Below are 17,022 nucleotides of genomic sequence, written 5' to 3'. Positions count from 1 at the left end.
TTTCCATGATGACAGTGCTAAGGAATTTGATCTGATACCCATTCGACTCTGCTACCCTTTCGCCCTCTTGTCAGATCCGAGGCAGATCCGCCACATTCGTCGATGATCGGTTGTCCTTCCTATTCAAGTCGTGCGCTGGACCGAATTGAATCGCGATCGTAAATGCWGACCATTTACGGAGGTCGTCGCTGGGCGTGGTATACGCGGGTAGGAGGCGCTGCTTCTCGGCCACGCACCACGCACACTTTTATGTCTTGATTGTTCTGCTTCTCCTTTAGCACGCCCAATTTTCACCAGGAGTCTGAAGTCAGCCAGCTCTCGGACTGACAGCCGCATTTCACAGCCGCATCGCAAAATCTTAAAAATACATCCAGTGTAGATTGCTTCCCTCGCAGCTTCGCGTCCATTCGTTCTGGCGAGTTCAAACCACACCGCAAGATTTCGGAAGGCAAATCCTGTCAGACCGTCTCTCACCTTTCTCTGGCATGATCATGAGTGCAATGTCGCAATCCGCCGGCTCATCCCTACAGCCAACACCTTCGAAGGAATCCTCACCGCGAGACTCTGTCCCGGCCACACCTGCAACAATCCTAACCGAAGAAAGCTCGTCAGGCAAGGAGAGCATAGCCACTCAACTGGAGCACATATGCGTCGGCGGTGCCCTCGCAACCAACAATCGCGATTTCGATTACCTGAAGAACGACTTGTGGAAAGTCGTCACTCCAACTTTCCGCGCTCACTTTGAGAACTTCCCGCATCCCCTAACCCTGGCAGAGCACTCGAATATACTCCGACAGACCATCCGGGAGTTCCCGGACTACCATGTGGAGATCAAATCGGTGTGCTCCCAGGTATCGGAGGATGAAGGGAATGCCATTGTTTACATGGAGACTGAGATCACCGGGGCGCCGAAAAATGTCAAGACGTACCTGATCAATGAGTTTCTGTTCAGGCGTGAGGAGGGCGTTTGGAGGTGCCATCATCATAATGGCATGAAGGGTATCAGTGATTTCAACTTGCTGTAGTCCGGAGAGGAAGTAGTAGTGCATGTGTTGATGGCGAATCAGCAGTGTCGTTTTGGACCACAGTGTCGGGAGTACGGCCGTGGCGGCCATTGTTTGTATGCAAAAAGCATAGCCTTTAGACGGGAGGATATGAATTGATGAACATAATGTCAAGGATCAATGCAGGAAGTGAAGGAATGATACTACCTGCCTATAGAGAATAGTATAGAGATCTCCAGGAAACCGCGGCCCAAGCTTCACCCTCAAGCAACAACAGCTCGGTAGGTCATCATTCACCCCGACACCACCTCCACGGCGACAACACTCTCCACACACAAACACTTCCTACGTCAACATCAGAAGCCTCTTCATCATGTCCGCAACAATTCAAACCGCCCTGCGTAACTTCGGCAAGCAAACGTAAGGTCGCCGCGCAAGCATGCCGACTCCGCAGCTCTCACACTCACACATCACAGTTCGCAGATCACACGCCAGAACGTCCGCTCCCCAATCGCACAATCAATCGCCTCGCAAAATGCACGACGGACCTTTCAGACCAGCAGCAGAGTGATGCAGGATACCATTGTCACGCCCAAGAAGCCAATCGGCGCATTCAGAGGATCGTGAGTCTGTCACAGGCGTCATGGTTGGATTGGGACACGGACACGCAGCTGACGGCTGGTCATCTAGACTCTTTGGATTTCTCATGGGAACTGTGCTTGCTGGCGGTTCGCTCTACTACTACGTGGTCGACGAGTACAAGGTTTCCAACACCCTTCTCACCGAAGACATCTACGTAAGCCCATCCCTCTGCTCGAGAGTCCTGAGAAAGCACTGACATGGTGCAGTCCCTACAAGCCGCGGTACAGAGATTAGAGGGATACGTCAAGAACCTCGAGCAAGAAGTGAAGAGCAAGAAATGAAGAGCAAGAAATGAGCAACCGATGCCCGACAGAACGCTCAAAGCAAAGGAGTCTTTTGAAAGATCTCATTTCTTGTACAATGTCCCTCACACACTATATACCCCCAAACGCAGACTGCTCACTCCGTTCAAGAATCACGCGTGTGCAAATTGCTGAATGGCTGGGTCGATCTCTGTCTCGATGCTCGTCAGAAGACGCCGGCCTGCCTCTTTTCCTATATAATCATCCAAATACCCCGATATCATGACAAGGCCCCTCATACCTTCTGCTCGATTTTTTGTGCGACCACTTGCTTTGCCTCRGATGCCTTTTCTGTTGCAAGCTTCGCTAGCTTCTCGAGCTGCTCTTTTCTGAGCTGTCTGACGTATCTGAAGAGAAGGATAAAAAGGAGCTCCACACGCTCCTTGGTCATCATGAGGATTCMCTGCACGAGGAAACCCTTGAGCAATTGTGGTGCAACGCCCTTGTAGAGACCAAGGAGACCCTCGCGCTCCACAATGTATCTCATCACATCGACGAAGCCCTCGAATGGCTTGCCGTTTCGTGCTGGAGGTGGCTTGGATTGAAGAGCGACCTTTGAGATAATCAAGGGTTGTGTGGCCATGGTCGCCATCATCTTGGAAAGTGAGCCGAGGACTGTGCAGCTGTCAGATTGGTCAAATCACAGCGAACTTGTGCAACTCACGGAAAGCCTCATGTGCTGCAAGCTTGAGCTTGTTGGGGAAAAGCAGCGTTTGTAGTCTTGCGTAGGCGCCGTATGTGATGGAAGGGTTGACAACCAACACCATGCTCGCCTTGATGCCTCTCCACAAACCGGCTACACCCTCCGGACCATCAACGATCTCCTTTGCCGTCTCGAACATGCCCTTTTTCTCGCCCTTGAGTTGCGTCTGCTGCCGGGTCGTGACGACAGAGATTGGGATTGTGAAGATCTGTGCCAGAGCACCTGCAACGGCACCCATGGACAGCTCGACCAATGTGCTTGCAGGCTTGTCATTCTTGGAAATCCTTGTCTGGTACATGGTGCGTACCAAACTATAGCAGTAAAAGTAGGCAAAGTTGGTGCTCACAACGCCGAGTAGACTGCCTGAGATACCGGTGAACAAGCCCGAGATACCTTCGTCGTCGACGATGTGCCGAATTGCATGCATGGTTCCGTCGTAATGCACATGATCGGCTGCGTCTGTATGGGTATCCTTTGCATTTCTCTTAACCTGCACCTGCAGCCGGGTCTTGACGACATCTAGAGGGTAAACCAGAGCGTTCGCAACGAGCGCACCAGCAGAACCTGCGAGCGCATTACCCCATGGCGGAAGCTCTTGCTTGGACACCGCGGGGGCCATCGCGGTATGTGATGTGTGAGTTCGTTTATGGGATTCGGCAATCGATTATCCGGTCGACCAGTCCAAGATGCAAGCTCCAGAATATAGCCGAGCTGGAACGAGACGAGATCCGAAGATGGTGGTGCGAGGTCGAGATGTTGATGGTGTTGTCGCAAGTGTCTTCCCGACGTAGAAACACTAAGAACAAGACGGCCAGGTAGCCGGGTTGCTCACAAGCAGGCGAGAAACTTGTCACCGTGTATCGGTGCTGGCTCACCTGGACCTCGGTCACGGACGATAGTGAACACGGCACGGTCTCGAAGAGAAGGTTCGCGGTTCGCGGCGAATGCTGAACCCAAGCGGCCGCAGCGGCAAGTTCCCAATCAAAGTTGATTCTATTCCAATCACATTTGATGACTAGCGTGATATGGCAAGATCCACCGGAATTTTACGGCCGGGCGGCCGAAAGTCGGACGGTATCTCGGATCTCATCCGATGAACGTCACCAATCACATGCATCGCATCGCATCGCACCACAATCACATGCACGGCAACCAAGCGCGGACTTCACCATTTCCCATCAACGGTCCACTTCCACTGCGATCTTGCGAGGATTGATTCGCTTCCAATCAAACGCCAGGATGCTGAAGACTCTGAGGGTCTGATAAACCCCACGAGCAGAGAGACGCTGTATACACCGCGGCTGATGCAGAAGCCATGAGCCTACCCAGCAAAGACCTAGAGGAGCTGAGAGAGGATGTCGACAGATATGAACAACAAGTCGCGCAGTCCGGCAGCAGAGAAGAGGCTCTGGAACTTGCCATCAGAGCTGCGGAAATTTCTATGAGAGCCCTCAATCTCGTCAGCGATCCAAATGAAAAGGTCAAGTACTCGACACGAGCCAAGCAACTTATGCGACAGGCCGAGCAAATCAAGCAAAGCGGAGAATGGAGAAGATCTGCTCCCAGAATTCCTGTACAGCCGCCATTGAGAACAGAACAGGCGAGGCTGCTCAAGGAGCCTGTCAATTCTCGCAAGCTCCCTACAAGTGAGAAGATACTCTTGCTCAAAGCTAGTTATCTCAACGGCGTCAAGTTTCCGCCCTGGGAAGGTCCACCTTCTGACAGTGAGTTTGAGCGGAGACCGGGTGAGGCTCTCTTTACGTACGTCTCCTTTGTTTGTCAATCATCATGTTTATACGCTGATGTAGGTCGATCAAAGCGACGAGCATTCCGAACTGCCACTATCGGAATTCCAAGCAGAGGTACTAGATGATTGGAAACGACCAATTGATGCGCTACCTCCACCGTCTTGGTTTCCTGAAGATCGAACGAATCTTGGGCCCGTCGTGGAGCACGTTGGAGAGGTTGACCTCGTCCAAGATGCTGCCACCGACTGCTCCGTAGTCGCCTCTCTATGTGCCGCTGTTGCGAGGGTGAAGCGTGGCCATCCTCTCATCTTCCAAACATGCATGTCTCCCTTCGATCGGGAGAAGCAACTACCAAAGATTTCGATGAACGGGAAATATATCGCATGCATGAACTTTAATGGCTGCTTTCGCAAAGTTGTCATCGATGATCGCATTCCGACCAGCAATAAGAATAGAGTGATTCATGTGGTGGACAGGAACAATCCAGGCCTATTGTGGCCGCCTCTGATTGAAAAGGCATATCTGAAAGTACGAGGAGGCTACGACTTTCCCGGCAGCAACAGCGGCACCGACATTTGGATTCTCACAGGATGGATTCCTGAGCAAGTCTTCCTCCAGGATAGTGATCTGGACTTGGACAGGTTCTGGAAGAGAATCGTAAAAGGCTTCTCATACGGAGATGTGCTTGTTACTATGGGTACAGGTCAAATTTCGAAGAAGACTGAGAGAGCGCTTGGACTTGCTGGGGAGCACGACTACGCAGTGCTTGACTTGAGGGAGGTCGATGGTCAGCGCCTCATGCTCGTCAAGAATCCGTGGATGGAAGGTAGTAGCTGGCATGGAAGATTCAAGGGCGTTGCCCGAGCTCAAAACAGAACTGGTGAAGAGAACCTGATCGAGCTGGATGACGAGCCTGTCGAGTCACCTCGCGACCTGCTCAACGTCGATGATCAATTGAGACCAGGAACCTTTTGGATGGACATTGACAATGTGGTCCAACACTTTGAATCCATCTTCCTCAATTGGAATACCGGTCTTTTCTCTGTTCGGGAAGACGCTCATTTCACCTGGGATTTATCCGAGAGCGAAGATCCAAACGTTTCTCGAAAGAACCGAGGGGCGTATGCGAGCCTGCAAAACGTCCCGCAATTCACGGTCACCGCCAGCCGGGGTGGAACTATTTGGGTACTTCTCTGGCGTCATTTCCAGAACTACGTCCCCGAAGACGCAACACAGGAAGAGATTGAAAGCGGCCGCAACTTTATCGACCTCAGCGGCTACATCGCTTTGGCTGTGTTTGACTCGATTGGGCGAAAGGTCGTGCTTGCGGAACGGTGCCTTCAAAAGGGCTTCTTCGTCGACAGTCCACAGACGCTTCTCAAGCTAGAAGATTGTGAGCCGAACAAGGTTTACACCATTGTACCTCTTGAGCAGGACCTGCATGCCACGCAGCACAACTTTACCGTCTCAGCGTTCAGCAACTCGCCGTTTACGCTGTCGGATGCCACGCCGCGATACCCTTATGAGAAGAGAGTTGCTGGAGCCTGGACAAAAGAGACGGGTGGCGGGACTTCACAATCGCCAACATACTTCGACAACCCACAGTACACCATTCATGTTCCGCAGAAGACGAGCATGAGCATGCTACTTGAGACTAGTGACGTTAAGCTGAATGTGCATGTCAAATTGCTACACAGTAACGGCCAGCGTCTCCATCGAATGGGCCAGAAGGACATCATCGTGGACAGCAAGGAGTACCGACCGAGCTGTTGTTTGGCTGAGGTTGAAGAGCTTGAAGCTGGAAACTACACCATCATCTGCAGCACTTTTGAACCACAACAAGTCGGGACATTCACCTTACGCATTGACTCCTCGCAGCCCATCGCCGTCCAGCAGCTTCCACGAGAAGGTGCGGGCAGAATCCGAACAGAACTCAGCATCGTCAATTTCAAGCGTGGCGAGAGCAAAGTTGCCGCACCATTCTCACCACTCCGGCTGATGAACTTCTACGCTATCGTCAAGCACCGCGACCAGCAGGAACGCTTTCTCCCTCAGACACAGCAGCGGTCAAACCACTCGCACATTCGTTTGAGCGTGGAATTAGGCCGAGGGCCTGATCGACATGTTGTTACTGCATCTAATGGAGGCGATTACGCTGATAGTTCGGGCTTGGTGCGGACGGAGCCCGTGGATCTCGGCCCGAACTTCAGGAGGTATGGACATCGGGATTGTTGGTTGGTGTTGGACCGGATGTACGTGAGTGAGGAGACGCGTGAGGAGAGGTTTGCTGTGGAGCTTTTTGTGGACAGGCCGGATGCTGTGGAGGTGGGGGTCTGGAGGGCTTGGGAGGATTGATTGTGGCAATATCATGTTGTGATTAGCGAGGTGTTGGGGAGTTGGTTGCTTTGATACCACCTTGGCTGTGATAGCTGCAGGTGGATGTGTTGAGGAGGCCAAGAGAATTGGAGCACATATCTATCATGTCTGCATCACACGAATGTTAACATGTGATGGCTGTTATTCACGTGGGGTTTCAGGTGCATCAGCGGGTGCTCCTGACCCTGGTTCCTTGCGATCATGAGACGGGATGATGCGGTGAGACCGAACGATTTCGTGGGAAATGTATTGGACAGGAACGTTCTGTTCTTCCGGCTGCAGTTTGAGCACGCGTTGATAGACGAGTATCGTAGACATATAGTCACCACTGCTGAGAGAGTCTTCAACATAACAATCACGCGACTTCAAGACCATTCCTCATTCCCTGCGAGAAGACAGCACAAAAAGACGTTCGTTATCGAAGCGTCTTGTCTTGGGACGGTTCCGTTCCCCGGCAAAATTCAGCGGGGCCGACGTCACCGACTTCAACAACTTGGGAGGTGAAGCGGCAGTGGGTTGGCTTGCACTTTACTGCTGGACACATCCAGATCTTGTCCAGACAAGTTGCGATTGTACACTTGTCCTCCTCGAATACGTCCGATCCCACATCCAACGCGCACAATCATCCTGCCAACTCCGGGAAAAAGAGCAGAGGTCTCCCCCACCAAGAGCCGAGCAGATCAGCTCCAGTTTTCGCGGCAACAGTGCCAGCAGCATGGCTTTTGGCAAGGATAAGAAGGCGGCAGATGCCACGGCGGCAGCAGGGTCAGACACAGATGCATCCTTTGTATCCGCCAAGAACTCGGTAGAAGGTGACAACGACAGACCGCAGACCGCCTCCAGCGGCAAGGATGCAGCATCAGTTCCCACGGACGGGCAGGTGCCTTCGGATACCAGCAAACTGAGGACGTTCCTTGGAATTCTCAGACGCTTCATTGGCGTTACGGATATAGCAGCTGTACGCTTTAGTCTGCCGGCGCAGCTGCTTGAGCCGATCCCCAATCTGGAGTACTGGCACTACCTCGACCGACCGGAGACCTTTGCCGCGATTGGTGACAGTGAAGATCCGTTGGAGCGGATGCTGGGATGTCTGCGGTTCTGGTTTACAAAGGACCTAAAGTACGTCAAGGGAAAGCCGTGTAAGCCCTACAACAGCGCCTTGGGCGAGTTCTTCCGCTGCACATGGGAGGTCGAGGGCAATGAAGCTGCCAAAACGACTTCCAACCCCAAACCGGTAAAGGTCAACTACCTCACCGAACAGACCTCGCATCACCCGCCCGTATCCGCGTTCATCTACGAGTGTCCGGAGAAGGGCGTCGAGGCGGTGGGCTACGATCAGCTCTCCGCCAAGTTCACCGGCACCTCTGTGAAGGTCACTCCGGGCCAGCACAACCAGGGCATCTTCATTCGGCTGCGCAATCGTGACAACGAGGAATACCAGCTCACCCACCCCGCGGCCTTTCTCGGCGGTTTCCTTCGAGGCAATCTCTACATCACCGTGGCGGACACATGCTACGTGACTTGCAAAAAGACGGGCCTGAAGACAATACTACACTATCTCGAGGAAGGTTATTTCGGCAAGACGCAGAACAAAGTGGAGGGAATCGTCTACAAACCCGCAGACATTTCCAAGGATTCCGTAACGAGGCTCAAGGACGTTCCTACGAAAGAGATTCTCGGGAGGATAGAGGGTGTCTGGACGGAGAAGCTCTGGTTTTCCAAGGGGAGTGCAGAGTTCAAGAAGACAAAGGAGGCGGATCGAATCCTGTTGATGGATGTTACACCTCTTCTTCCCATCGCGAAGCAATGTCCGCCGGAGGAACACCAACTCCCCAACGAGAGTCGGAAGTTCTGGGGACCTGTCACGGAACACATCCAGAGCAAGCAGTTCGGTCAAGCGACAACAAAGAAGCAAGAATTGGAGGAGCGGCAGAGAGAACGGGCTGCAGAAAGAGCAGCACAGAACAAGGAGTGGAAGCCTCGATTCTTCACGACTGTCACGGAAGGCGATGGAAAGCCGGTGGTCAGTGGAGAGGGCAAGGCTGCTATGGAGGGTTTGCAGAAGGGAGACTATAAGTTGAGTGAGCCAGAAGAGTATGGTGCTCTGTGACGGTCGTGAGTCGAGATTTGCATTGATGATGGCGAGAGGAGAGATGCATGCGAGCGAGCAAAGACTATGGTTGTAGATGCATTGGGAATGGCGTGAGGGAGTGGTGTCAACTTTTTATTTTCTCTTTTTTTCTTTTTTTCGCGTCATACAACTGCAAAGGCAAGCATGTTAGAGCTAAGATGAAGATTTTGTAGATCATGCGACAGGGGACGGCTGGGCGTAGCTTGTTTGATGACTATCATGAACTATTGGCAATACAGTTGGGTCTTGACTTGTTTGTATCAGTGTTTCTAAGATTGAGGTCGTGTTGGAAGTCATTGAGAGTCTTGCTGGTCGTCGCAACATTCCAGACCATGATAAGGAGCATGTGGTCTCACTCACACGCATATCAAGGACTGGACGTGTTAGCGTTGGATGTGTAGGTGAATGCAAAATTTCACCATACATTTGATAATGTTCAATCTTGGTAGATGTTCSATCTATCGCCTCCATATCCGCGAGCAAAGAACAAAGATGATGAGTTCTGCAAACTCTGACCCATACCAATGCCGCTCAGCCACCAAAGCACCAAACCATATACTGCACAATCATACACATCCCCAGCGGGCCCACACATGGCGGTATCAATATCCTCTGCATCACTCTGAAGCAATCATAATATGATTCCAAACGTGAACAGTAGCAAACACACACCGAGTGAAGAGGCTTCTTCTCGTGGACATCATCCTGTCTTTGCGATCTTTGCTTCCAGCATCCAGGCCAAGGTCGCTTTTGGCCTCAGATGTACCAGTCGGAGCAGGTCTGCCTCAGTCAGAGGGATCTCGTGATCCATCAGCGGTGGTTTCGGCCCGCCCATCTGGCATTCTCGGGCAGCCCGAAACAATGGCTGGACTATGGCCGCTGACTTTCGAGCAGCTTTTGCAATGTTGAGCGCCCGGTCGAAGTCCGGAATCGTATCTCTCTCGAGGGGCGACTCTGAGGGCTTTGCCACAACATCATTCAACAGCTTGTGAAGCTGTGCAAAATTCCGAGACACAAAGTCTTGATCCGCGGGTTCGGTCGATCTGGGAAGCTCCCACTCCACTCTCAAGCATTTCAAATTGCGAAGCTTCAACAACTCTTGGACCTAAATTGCGGGAGAACAATCAGCAAAGTTCTGGGGCGATAGCAGTCGAGTCGAGGCGAGGCTCTGTCGATGCAGCACTCATTACCACCCACTACAGGAACGCTTGCGAATTCCGCATCGGTGAGCTCGTCTTCCCAAATGGATCTGTGAAAGCCATCAGAGTCGAGAGGTTCCACCAAGTCACATGTTCTCAAGCAAATGGTGACACACGCAAGTCTCGGTAGGCTTCGCGCGAGTCGTGTCAGTGTGTAGCCGTACCATGAGATGAGCTTGACTTCAGTAATATACTGCAGCACCTGGCGCGCTAGTGAGTCGGGACTACCAAGGCATTCCATGAAAAGACTAAGGTATTCGCATTGGAAGACCTTAGTGGCAGCCCAAATCCTTGCTGCTTCCAGAAAGTACTGTTTGTTAATGCAGCATAGGTGGCTAATGCTACACTCGGGAAACTTGGAGGGCTTCGCCAAGTCAGCTAGTTCTGGGGGAGGCAAAGACGATGGAGCATACCACAAACTTTCTCCCTTCCCTCCCCCTTCTGGCAGACTCCGTGGAGATGAATTGTGAACGTGTCTGGATTTTGATGCTCCTCCGCTCGCCATACAGCAGGGTGTATACCATGTCACGGAGCTCTCGCGGCAGGTCGAAGAAAGGGGAGGCAGTAGTTGGCATGGTCTCATCGAGGTAATTCAGCGTCGGCGTCGACCACGGGCTGAGTGAAAATGAGCTCTGCAAGTTTGGAGTCATCGGCGCGTCCTTCGCTTCGGGTCCGGTCGAGGGCGACATGGTGGAATGGTTGTGCGTGTAGCGGATCGGATCAGATCATTGCCGTGGAATGAGAGAAGAGGGGACTGAGAAAGGTTGAGGTGACATGGGTTGTCAAAGAAGAGAAAGTTGCGGTTCGAGAAGCTTGGTGTAGACTTGTGTCGCTCCTTCTTTCCTACATCGTCATGATTAGGCTGACGCGACTTCATCGCGTGGTCGTGGGAGCGGTGAGAATACAACAATACTGCGGCTTGGTTCTTTCAGGCATTTTCCCGATGGGAGGCTAAAGTCGAAATGCTCAAGCAATTGAAGTCTTACTTACGGTAATATCAAACGCCCTGCGTGAGCAACCTACCTATCGTCACATCCATCTGTAGTGGAGCCTGCCTTTCCATCGCCCTGCAGCCTCATCCACTCACGCAACACAGTACCGTGAGGAGGGACATGTCGAAGGCCGGACTCGGTAGCGACGGGGTATAAATGTCAGCGACACTGTCCTGTCATGAGACGATACCACTCCTCCCCGGAGTGAAGGTGCATGTACCATGCAGGTGTTTTGCCAACTGTACGCCCTATCACAAATGGCGATGCCAATAGTGGTTCCTCCTGCATCTAGCATGATAGATAGCCGATCCAGCCAGGTATCGAGTGCGGTTCGGTTACCGCGAACCGAGGAATGATGTGGAACGGTAAACACGTTCATCGCACCAGCTCGACTATAGATTGGCGTGACGTCGGGAGCCACTCTACTTGAGCACCGCCTTGCGGCACGAGATCTCTCTGCAGTCCCACCTCAACATCGGCGCCCCGACACACGAGCGGTATGACAGCATGACAGCATGACAACAGACCGGGACAATTCGGGCCGCCAAATCAAGCGCGCAACCCAGTGCGGCTCGACGCAGCCAGACGAGAGCCGCTGGAGTATGTGCGATTCCCAGTCCCAAAGACTTTCCCGACCCGCCCGATGGTGTATCCACCGGGTCCACCATCTCAAATGACGCTGTTGGCATCTCGGTAGCATGGGTCGCGTTCACAACCGTGAGGCCGGTGGATACTTGGCCCGAAATGGAGTTGACGGCAGGTGGGTGAGCGATGGCTGAAATCTCACGCGCATGTGTATGACAGATGCAAAAGTGGAGACGGGTCGTGTGCGCAGACGTGTGCTGACATGAGGCCGGTTTTAGATCTTGGTAGCAGTGGCTCGATCGTGTAACCACACGTGCGTTGCCCAGAGATCGTGTGGAGATGCAGCGGTAGATGTACATGCAGCAGTATACATATGCATTATCAGAAACGCCCTTGCAGTCGCATGCATGCATGCATGCGAGCAGCAGGGAGCTCCGCGATGCGATGGATCTCACATCGGGCTCGGCTGAGCAAGGTGGTGGAGAGCATGGTGAAGATCTGAGATACGAGATCTGGCACTGGAGTTTTCTCCGGCTGGTGGCGATGACCCCACGAGTTGGTGACTGGTGTCGAGCGAGGTGTTCGCTCGTGTTTGGCGAGGTGTACGCCGTCGAGTAAGGCAAAAGGGTTCATTGTGAGACTCGATGCTGTAGAAGTCTCAGATACGTCGAGATCTTCGGTGCGCGGCGAATCTAAGATCTAAAGGAACGGCGCCATTCGCTTGCACATTCGATCTGTGTGAGCCGCGGGTGGGTCCGTCAAGCCTCGATCGGACGTATCTGAACCTAAAAGTTTTGAGATCGAGAGAGAGATCTCACATCCCTGCAACGCATTTCTTGTCCACTTTCGAAAGTTCTAATYTCTTCCTCATCACACGAAACTCGCCGACGAGCACTGCAGCAATCAGCCCCACCGCCTGGTCCCATCCTGCAAAGCGACTCCCCGTCGCACCGCTTGTCTATCTCGCTTCTCCAGATCGAGAAGAGATTTTCGCCCTGCAGCAGCCGCTGTCCCAGGAAGYGCCAGCATGCCCAAAGATGTACAAAAGCGAGGGCGTCGCATGAAGCGAAAAGCTGAAGACGTCCCTGAAGACTCTCGCCCAGAAGCCAGCTCCAAGCGACTAAAGGAAGTCGAGAAATCCGCCATGCCTTCCTACCATGCTGACGAGGACATGTCCGGAGCTTACCCTGCAGCCGAAAAGGTCTTCTTTGGCATGCTCGACGATGATGAGCAAGAGTATTTCAAGCGTGCTGATGAAATGCTGGAACTGGACCAATTTGGTGATGGCGAGGAGCGAAAATTGTTCCTCGAAAGTGTCTACCGGGAAGCAGACGGCAAGGAATTGAAAATCGCCCACAGTCAATCTTGCTCACGACTATTGGAACGTCTCATTCGAGTGTCAAATGCTGCCCAGCTCAAGAACCTCTTCCAAAAATTCAGCGGAAAGTGAGTTGAAAATTGACGTGGCGAAAATTCACATCACGTCGTCATGCTGACCATCGCAAAGCTTCATGCACATGCTATCGCATCGATTTGCTTCTCACTGTTGCGAAACCCTATTCACATACGCGGCTCCACTGGTTAGTGAAGAGTTGACCTCTGGAAAGCGCAAAGACAGCACATCCCTTCGGGATGCCAACAATGTCCATGTCACTCTCGAAAACCTCTTCCTGTATACGCTTGCGGAGTTGGAAGGCAACATTGGGTTTCTTCTGACCGATCGCTACGCATCGCATGCACTTCGAGTCCTTCTTCTCGTGTTATCCGGAGAGCCAATCACCACGGAGGCGACCAAGCATCTGCTTCACAGCAAACGCAAAGAAGGCGTTCCGAATGGCGGGCCCGTCAAAGCCAGCGATCAAACCGCGGAAGAGAAGCGTGCCGTGCCAAAGGCATTCTCGTCGGCACTAGAAAAGCTCATCAAAGACAGCGTCGCTGGTCTTGATACTGCTAGCCTCCGTGCACTCGCCACTCATCCTTCTGCAAATCCAACCCTACAACTCCTTCTCACGATTGAACTCACACACTACGGCAAGCAGCGTGCAAAAGAGGACAAGTCTATCATCAAAACATTGCTTCCAGACGATCCGTTCACGGCAGACTGCGAGAGTGCCGGATTCATCAGCGGGTTGGTATACGATTCGATCGGTGCTCACCTTGTGGAGAGGATCATCGAACATGCGCCCGCAAAGTTGTTCAAAAGCCTTTACAATAATTTCTTCAAGGAGCGGCTGGCGTCCCATGCGAAGAACGAGGTTGCCACTTACGTTGTCTGTCGGATTCTCTGCCGTCTGGGACACGATGATCTTGCTGAGGCSCACGAAATCCTCCTTCCGGTCATTCCGGTCCTTCTGGAACGACACTGGACCAGTCTGACACGCGCGCTCATCGAACGCTGCACCGTACGAGACGTCGATACACATGCACTCGCTGACACAATCGGCCAAACCTACCGTGGACCGGATGGCYTCGACGTAAAAAAGCTGCTCCACCTCGACCACAAAGCAGAGGGAAAGGAGGAAGTAGTCACATCAATCTCTGGAGAGGACGCATACCTCTCCCGCCCAGGAGGTCCCTCCAAGGTCCACTTCAACATTCTCGCACAAGCGATGCTCATCATCCCCGGCTCGCTTAGTGAACTGATACTTGACGCGGTCATTGCTTTGGAATCAGATACACTCATCAAGATGGCACAAGATAACGTCGTCAGCCGAACGCTGCAAAAAGCATGCACATCAAAACACGCCTCCATGATACAACGTCGCAAACTTGTGCAGCGCTTCTATGGAAACTTTGGCGATATGTCTATGGACAAATCCGCATCTCGACTTGTGGACTGCATTTGGGAGGGCACACACGGCCTTGCTTTCATCCGCGAACGCATTGCCGAGGAACTGTTTGAGAACGAGGCGGAGCTGCGAAACTCGCCCAGTGGTCGTGCAGTTTGGAAGAATTGGAAGATGGACTTGTATAAACGCCGCAGAGCAGAATGGGTCACTCAGTGCCGAAACATGGCCGGCAACGATGGATTCCAGAGCTTTTCCGAGTTGGATGAAGTTGCCAACAAAGCCGCTTCCGCTGGTGGGAAGAGCGCATTACAACTGGCGCGGGAGCGTCACGTAGCGAACAAGGCGAAGAAGGCCAAAGAGGAGAGTGCCCGAGGTCGGACAATGGCGAGGAACGCGACGAATGCCAACGCAACCGGCTCAAATAGAACGACTGCAGCTACTTGAGTGGGAGTGGGAGTGGATTGGTGCAGGGGTTGACTATAGCAAAATAATGTAGGCATATGACTGACAGGCAGTCGAGAATATGATCTTAATCTGATCCTGCAGCCTTTGCAAAAGGCGTCCTTCATCTTTCAACATGTATTTCCACCGAACGACCGAGATTAAAACTCGACGAGTACGTCATTGCCACACGCTTTTTAGCGTGCGAACCTTTTCTTCCTCTTGCGCAGGAGCGACGCATCGCGGAGTTGCTGGGCTTGTGGTTGGCGTATCGTTTGATGGCAAATCGCCTTTCATCTGACAACATCGCAAGCTGCATACATTGCATGTACAATTTCTTGCATATCMGGTTCCAACCTCGATCCTCCAAACATGACTACGAATGGGACTCTTAACTCTGCCTCCAATGGTGTGAAGCCATTGCGTCGTGCAGAGGAGGCTGAAGATGTAAGAAGTAACGAATAGTGAATGCCAACCTGATACTTACAATACTTGCAGCTTCTGACGGCTGTTCAAAAGTTGATAACAGCCTTCATTCAAGCCGCCGATGAAAATGCAACTACAAAATCTGCCGGAATTGCAAGCAACCAAGATGGCATGAAGCAACGTTCTGTCCTCGTTGACCAAAAGACACCGGCTCAAATAAAGAAACTCCTTCCAACAACTCTGCCAAACGAACCTCAGGGCCGCGAAGCATTCCTTTCCACAATTTCCACCCTCCTCCAGCAAAGCGTCAATACCTGGGACCAAGGCTTCCTAGACAAACTATATTCGTCAACAACTCCAGTCGGTTTAGCATCAGATCTCGTTCTTTCCGCTTTGAATACCAATGCGCATGTTTTCGCTGTGAGTCCTGCTCTCACGATTATTGAGAAGACCACGGCGAGGCAGCTGGCGAATATGTTTGGATTCCAAGGACCTTTCGCTGGAGGTGTGAGTCAGCCGGGAGGAAGTGCTGCGAATGCGATGTCAATGGTTGTTGCGAGAAATTGTTTATTTCCCGAGACGAAAAGGGAGGGTCTGGGAGGGAAGAGATTTGTGATCTTTACGAGTGGGCATGGGCATTACAGTGTTGAAAAGGCTGCACAATCTTTTGGTTTTGGAAGCGATGCGGTTCGTGGTGTGGAAGTTGATGTTGAAGGACGTATGAGAGTCGATGCATTGGAAAGAGGGATTGTAGAGGCGAAAGAGAAAGGAGAAGTGCCCTTCTATGTGAATGCTACTGCTGGGACGACTGTTCTTGGCAGCTTTGATCCACTGTAAGTCGTTGTGTCATGAGACGGGGAGATAGATTCAGCACTGACTGTGACAGGAACGAGATTGCTGCGGTGTGTAAGAAGTACGGCCTGTGGATGCACGTTGATGGCTCCTGGGGTGCTCCCATAATCTTCTCCGACAAGCAAAAACACAAGCTTGCAGGGATTGAGAAAGCGGACTCCATCTCATTATGTCCACACAAGATGCTCAACGTGCCGTTGACTTGCTCTTTCCTGTTGGGGAAAGACCTGCGTGAGTTTCACAAGGGTATGACCTTACCCGCCGGCTATCTCTTCCACTCTTCAGAGGCCACGGAAGATGAAGGAGATCATTACTATGACCTCGCAGATCTCACTCCACAATGTGGCAGGCGTGCAGATTCGTTGAAGATGGCGCTGAGCTGGATCTACCACGGGACAGAAGGGTTCAGGGATTCGGTGGATTCCGCGTTCGAAGCGGCAGCACATCTCGCGGGTTTGGTGGCGAAGAACGAAAACTTCGAGCTGGTGAGCTCAAATCCACCGCCTTGTCTGCAAGTCTGTTTCTATTACAAGAAGAGCGGGGACAGTGACAAGAATAGCGACATCACGAGGAGGATTGTGGAATATCTCGTGCCAAGGGGTTTCATGACAGATTATGCACCTGGATCAGAAGGGAAATTCTTTCGGGTGGTTGTCAATGGTGTGACGAGGAAGGAAACAGTGGAGGGGTTGGTCAAGGGGATCGAGCAGGCCGGGCATGAATTGGGTATTGCTTGAGGGGTTCTTGATAGTGTGGTTGAGTTAGGATCTCATCATAGAAGTTGAATACAGAATCCTGAGAACATATCTGCTGGCTTGTCTGCTCAGAATCG

At 52.2% G+C, this 17,022-nt stretch overlaps 8 protein-coding genes; 6 read left to right on the top strand and 2 right to left on the bottom strand.

Moving 5' to 3' along the window:
• Positions 1-500: 500 nt before the first annotated feature.
• On the top strand, positions 501-1,025 carry RCC_01245 (uncharacterized protein; the record flags this gene model as incomplete). The annotated part of the gene is made up of 1 exon (XM_023766508.1): positions 501-1,025. The coding sequence occupies one exon, from the start codon at positions 501-503 to the stop codon at positions 1,023-1,025; it is 525 nt and encodes a 174-aa protein (XP_023622276.1).
• A 352-nt stretch (positions 1,026-1,377) lies between these two features.
• Positions 1,378-1,927, top strand: RCC_01244 (uncharacterized protein; the record flags this gene model as incomplete). XM_023766507.1 has 4 exons in its annotated part: positions 1,378-1,424; positions 1,481-1,627; positions 1,695-1,800; positions 1,853-1,927. The coding sequence occupies 4 exons, from the start codon at positions 1,378-1,380 to the stop codon at positions 1,925-1,927; spliced, it is 375 nt and encodes a 124-aa protein (XP_023622275.1).
• Positions 1,928-2,183: 256 nt separating this feature from the next.
• Positions 2,184-3,270, bottom strand: RCC_01242 (related to peroxisomal ATP carrier; the record flags this gene model as incomplete). XM_023766506.1 has 2 exons in its annotated part: positions 2,184-2,563; positions 2,613-3,270. The coding sequence occupies 2 exons, from the start codon at positions 3,268-3,270 to the stop codon at positions 2,184-2,186; spliced, it is 1,038 nt and encodes a 345-aa protein (XP_023622274.1).
• A 696-nt stretch (positions 3,271-3,966) lies between these two features.
• RCC_01241 (related to Calpain-like protease palB/RIM13) lies at positions 3,967-6,754 on the top strand (the record flags this gene model as incomplete). XM_023766505.1 has 2 exons in its annotated part: positions 3,967-4,412; positions 4,471-6,754. The coding sequence occupies 2 exons, from the start codon at positions 3,967-3,969 to the stop codon at positions 6,752-6,754; spliced, it is 2,730 nt and encodes a 909-aa protein (XP_023622273.1).
• Positions 6,755-7,490: 736 nt separating this feature from the next.
• Positions 7,491-8,885, top strand: RCC_01240 (related to oxysterol binding protein; the record flags this gene model as incomplete). Its single annotated transcript, XM_023766504.1, has 1 exon — positions 7,491-8,885. The coding sequence occupies one exon, from the start codon at positions 7,491-7,493 to the stop codon at positions 8,883-8,885; it is 1,395 nt and encodes a 464-aa protein (XP_023622272.1).
• Positions 8,886-9,995: 1,110 nt separating this feature from the next.
• On the bottom strand, positions 9,996-10,794 carry RCC_01238 (uncharacterized protein; the record flags this gene model as incomplete). XM_023766503.1 has 2 exons in its annotated part: positions 9,996-10,469; positions 10,519-10,794. The coding sequence occupies 2 exons, from the start codon at positions 10,792-10,794 to the stop codon at positions 9,996-9,998; spliced, it is 750 nt and encodes a 249-aa protein (XP_023622271.1).
• Positions 10,795-12,709: 1,915 nt separating this feature from the next.
• On the top strand, positions 12,710-14,915 carry RCC_01237 (related to Nucleolar protein 9; the record flags this gene model as incomplete). XM_023766502.1 has 2 exons in its annotated part: positions 12,710-13,128; positions 13,190-14,915. 2 exons carry the CDS (start codon positions 12,710-12,712, stop codon positions 14,913-14,915), a joined length of 2,145 nt encoding a protein of 714 aa, XP_023622270.1.
• A 369-nt stretch (positions 14,916-15,284) lies between these two features.
• RCC_12180 (related to glutamic acid decarboxylase) lies at positions 15,285-16,927 on the top strand (the record flags this gene model as incomplete). XM_023766501.1 has 3 exons in its annotated part: positions 15,285-15,359; positions 15,411-16,171; positions 16,225-16,927. The coding sequence occupies 3 exons, from the start codon at positions 15,285-15,287 to the stop codon at positions 16,925-16,927; spliced, it is 1,539 nt and encodes a 512-aa protein (XP_023622269.1).
• Positions 16,928-17,022: the final 95 nt, after the last annotated feature.

Source organism: Ramularia collo-cygni (genome assembly GCF_900074925.1).
Source record: "Ramularia collo-cygni strain URUG2 genome assembly, contig: RCC_scaffold01, whole genome shotgun sequence".
NCBI lineage: Eukaryota > Fungi > Ascomycota > Dothideomycetes > Mycosphaerellales > Mycosphaerellaceae > Ramularia > Ramularia collo-cygni.
Note: the sequence above shows the minus strand (reverse complement) of the source record. Positions and strands in the feature narration are given on the sequence as shown.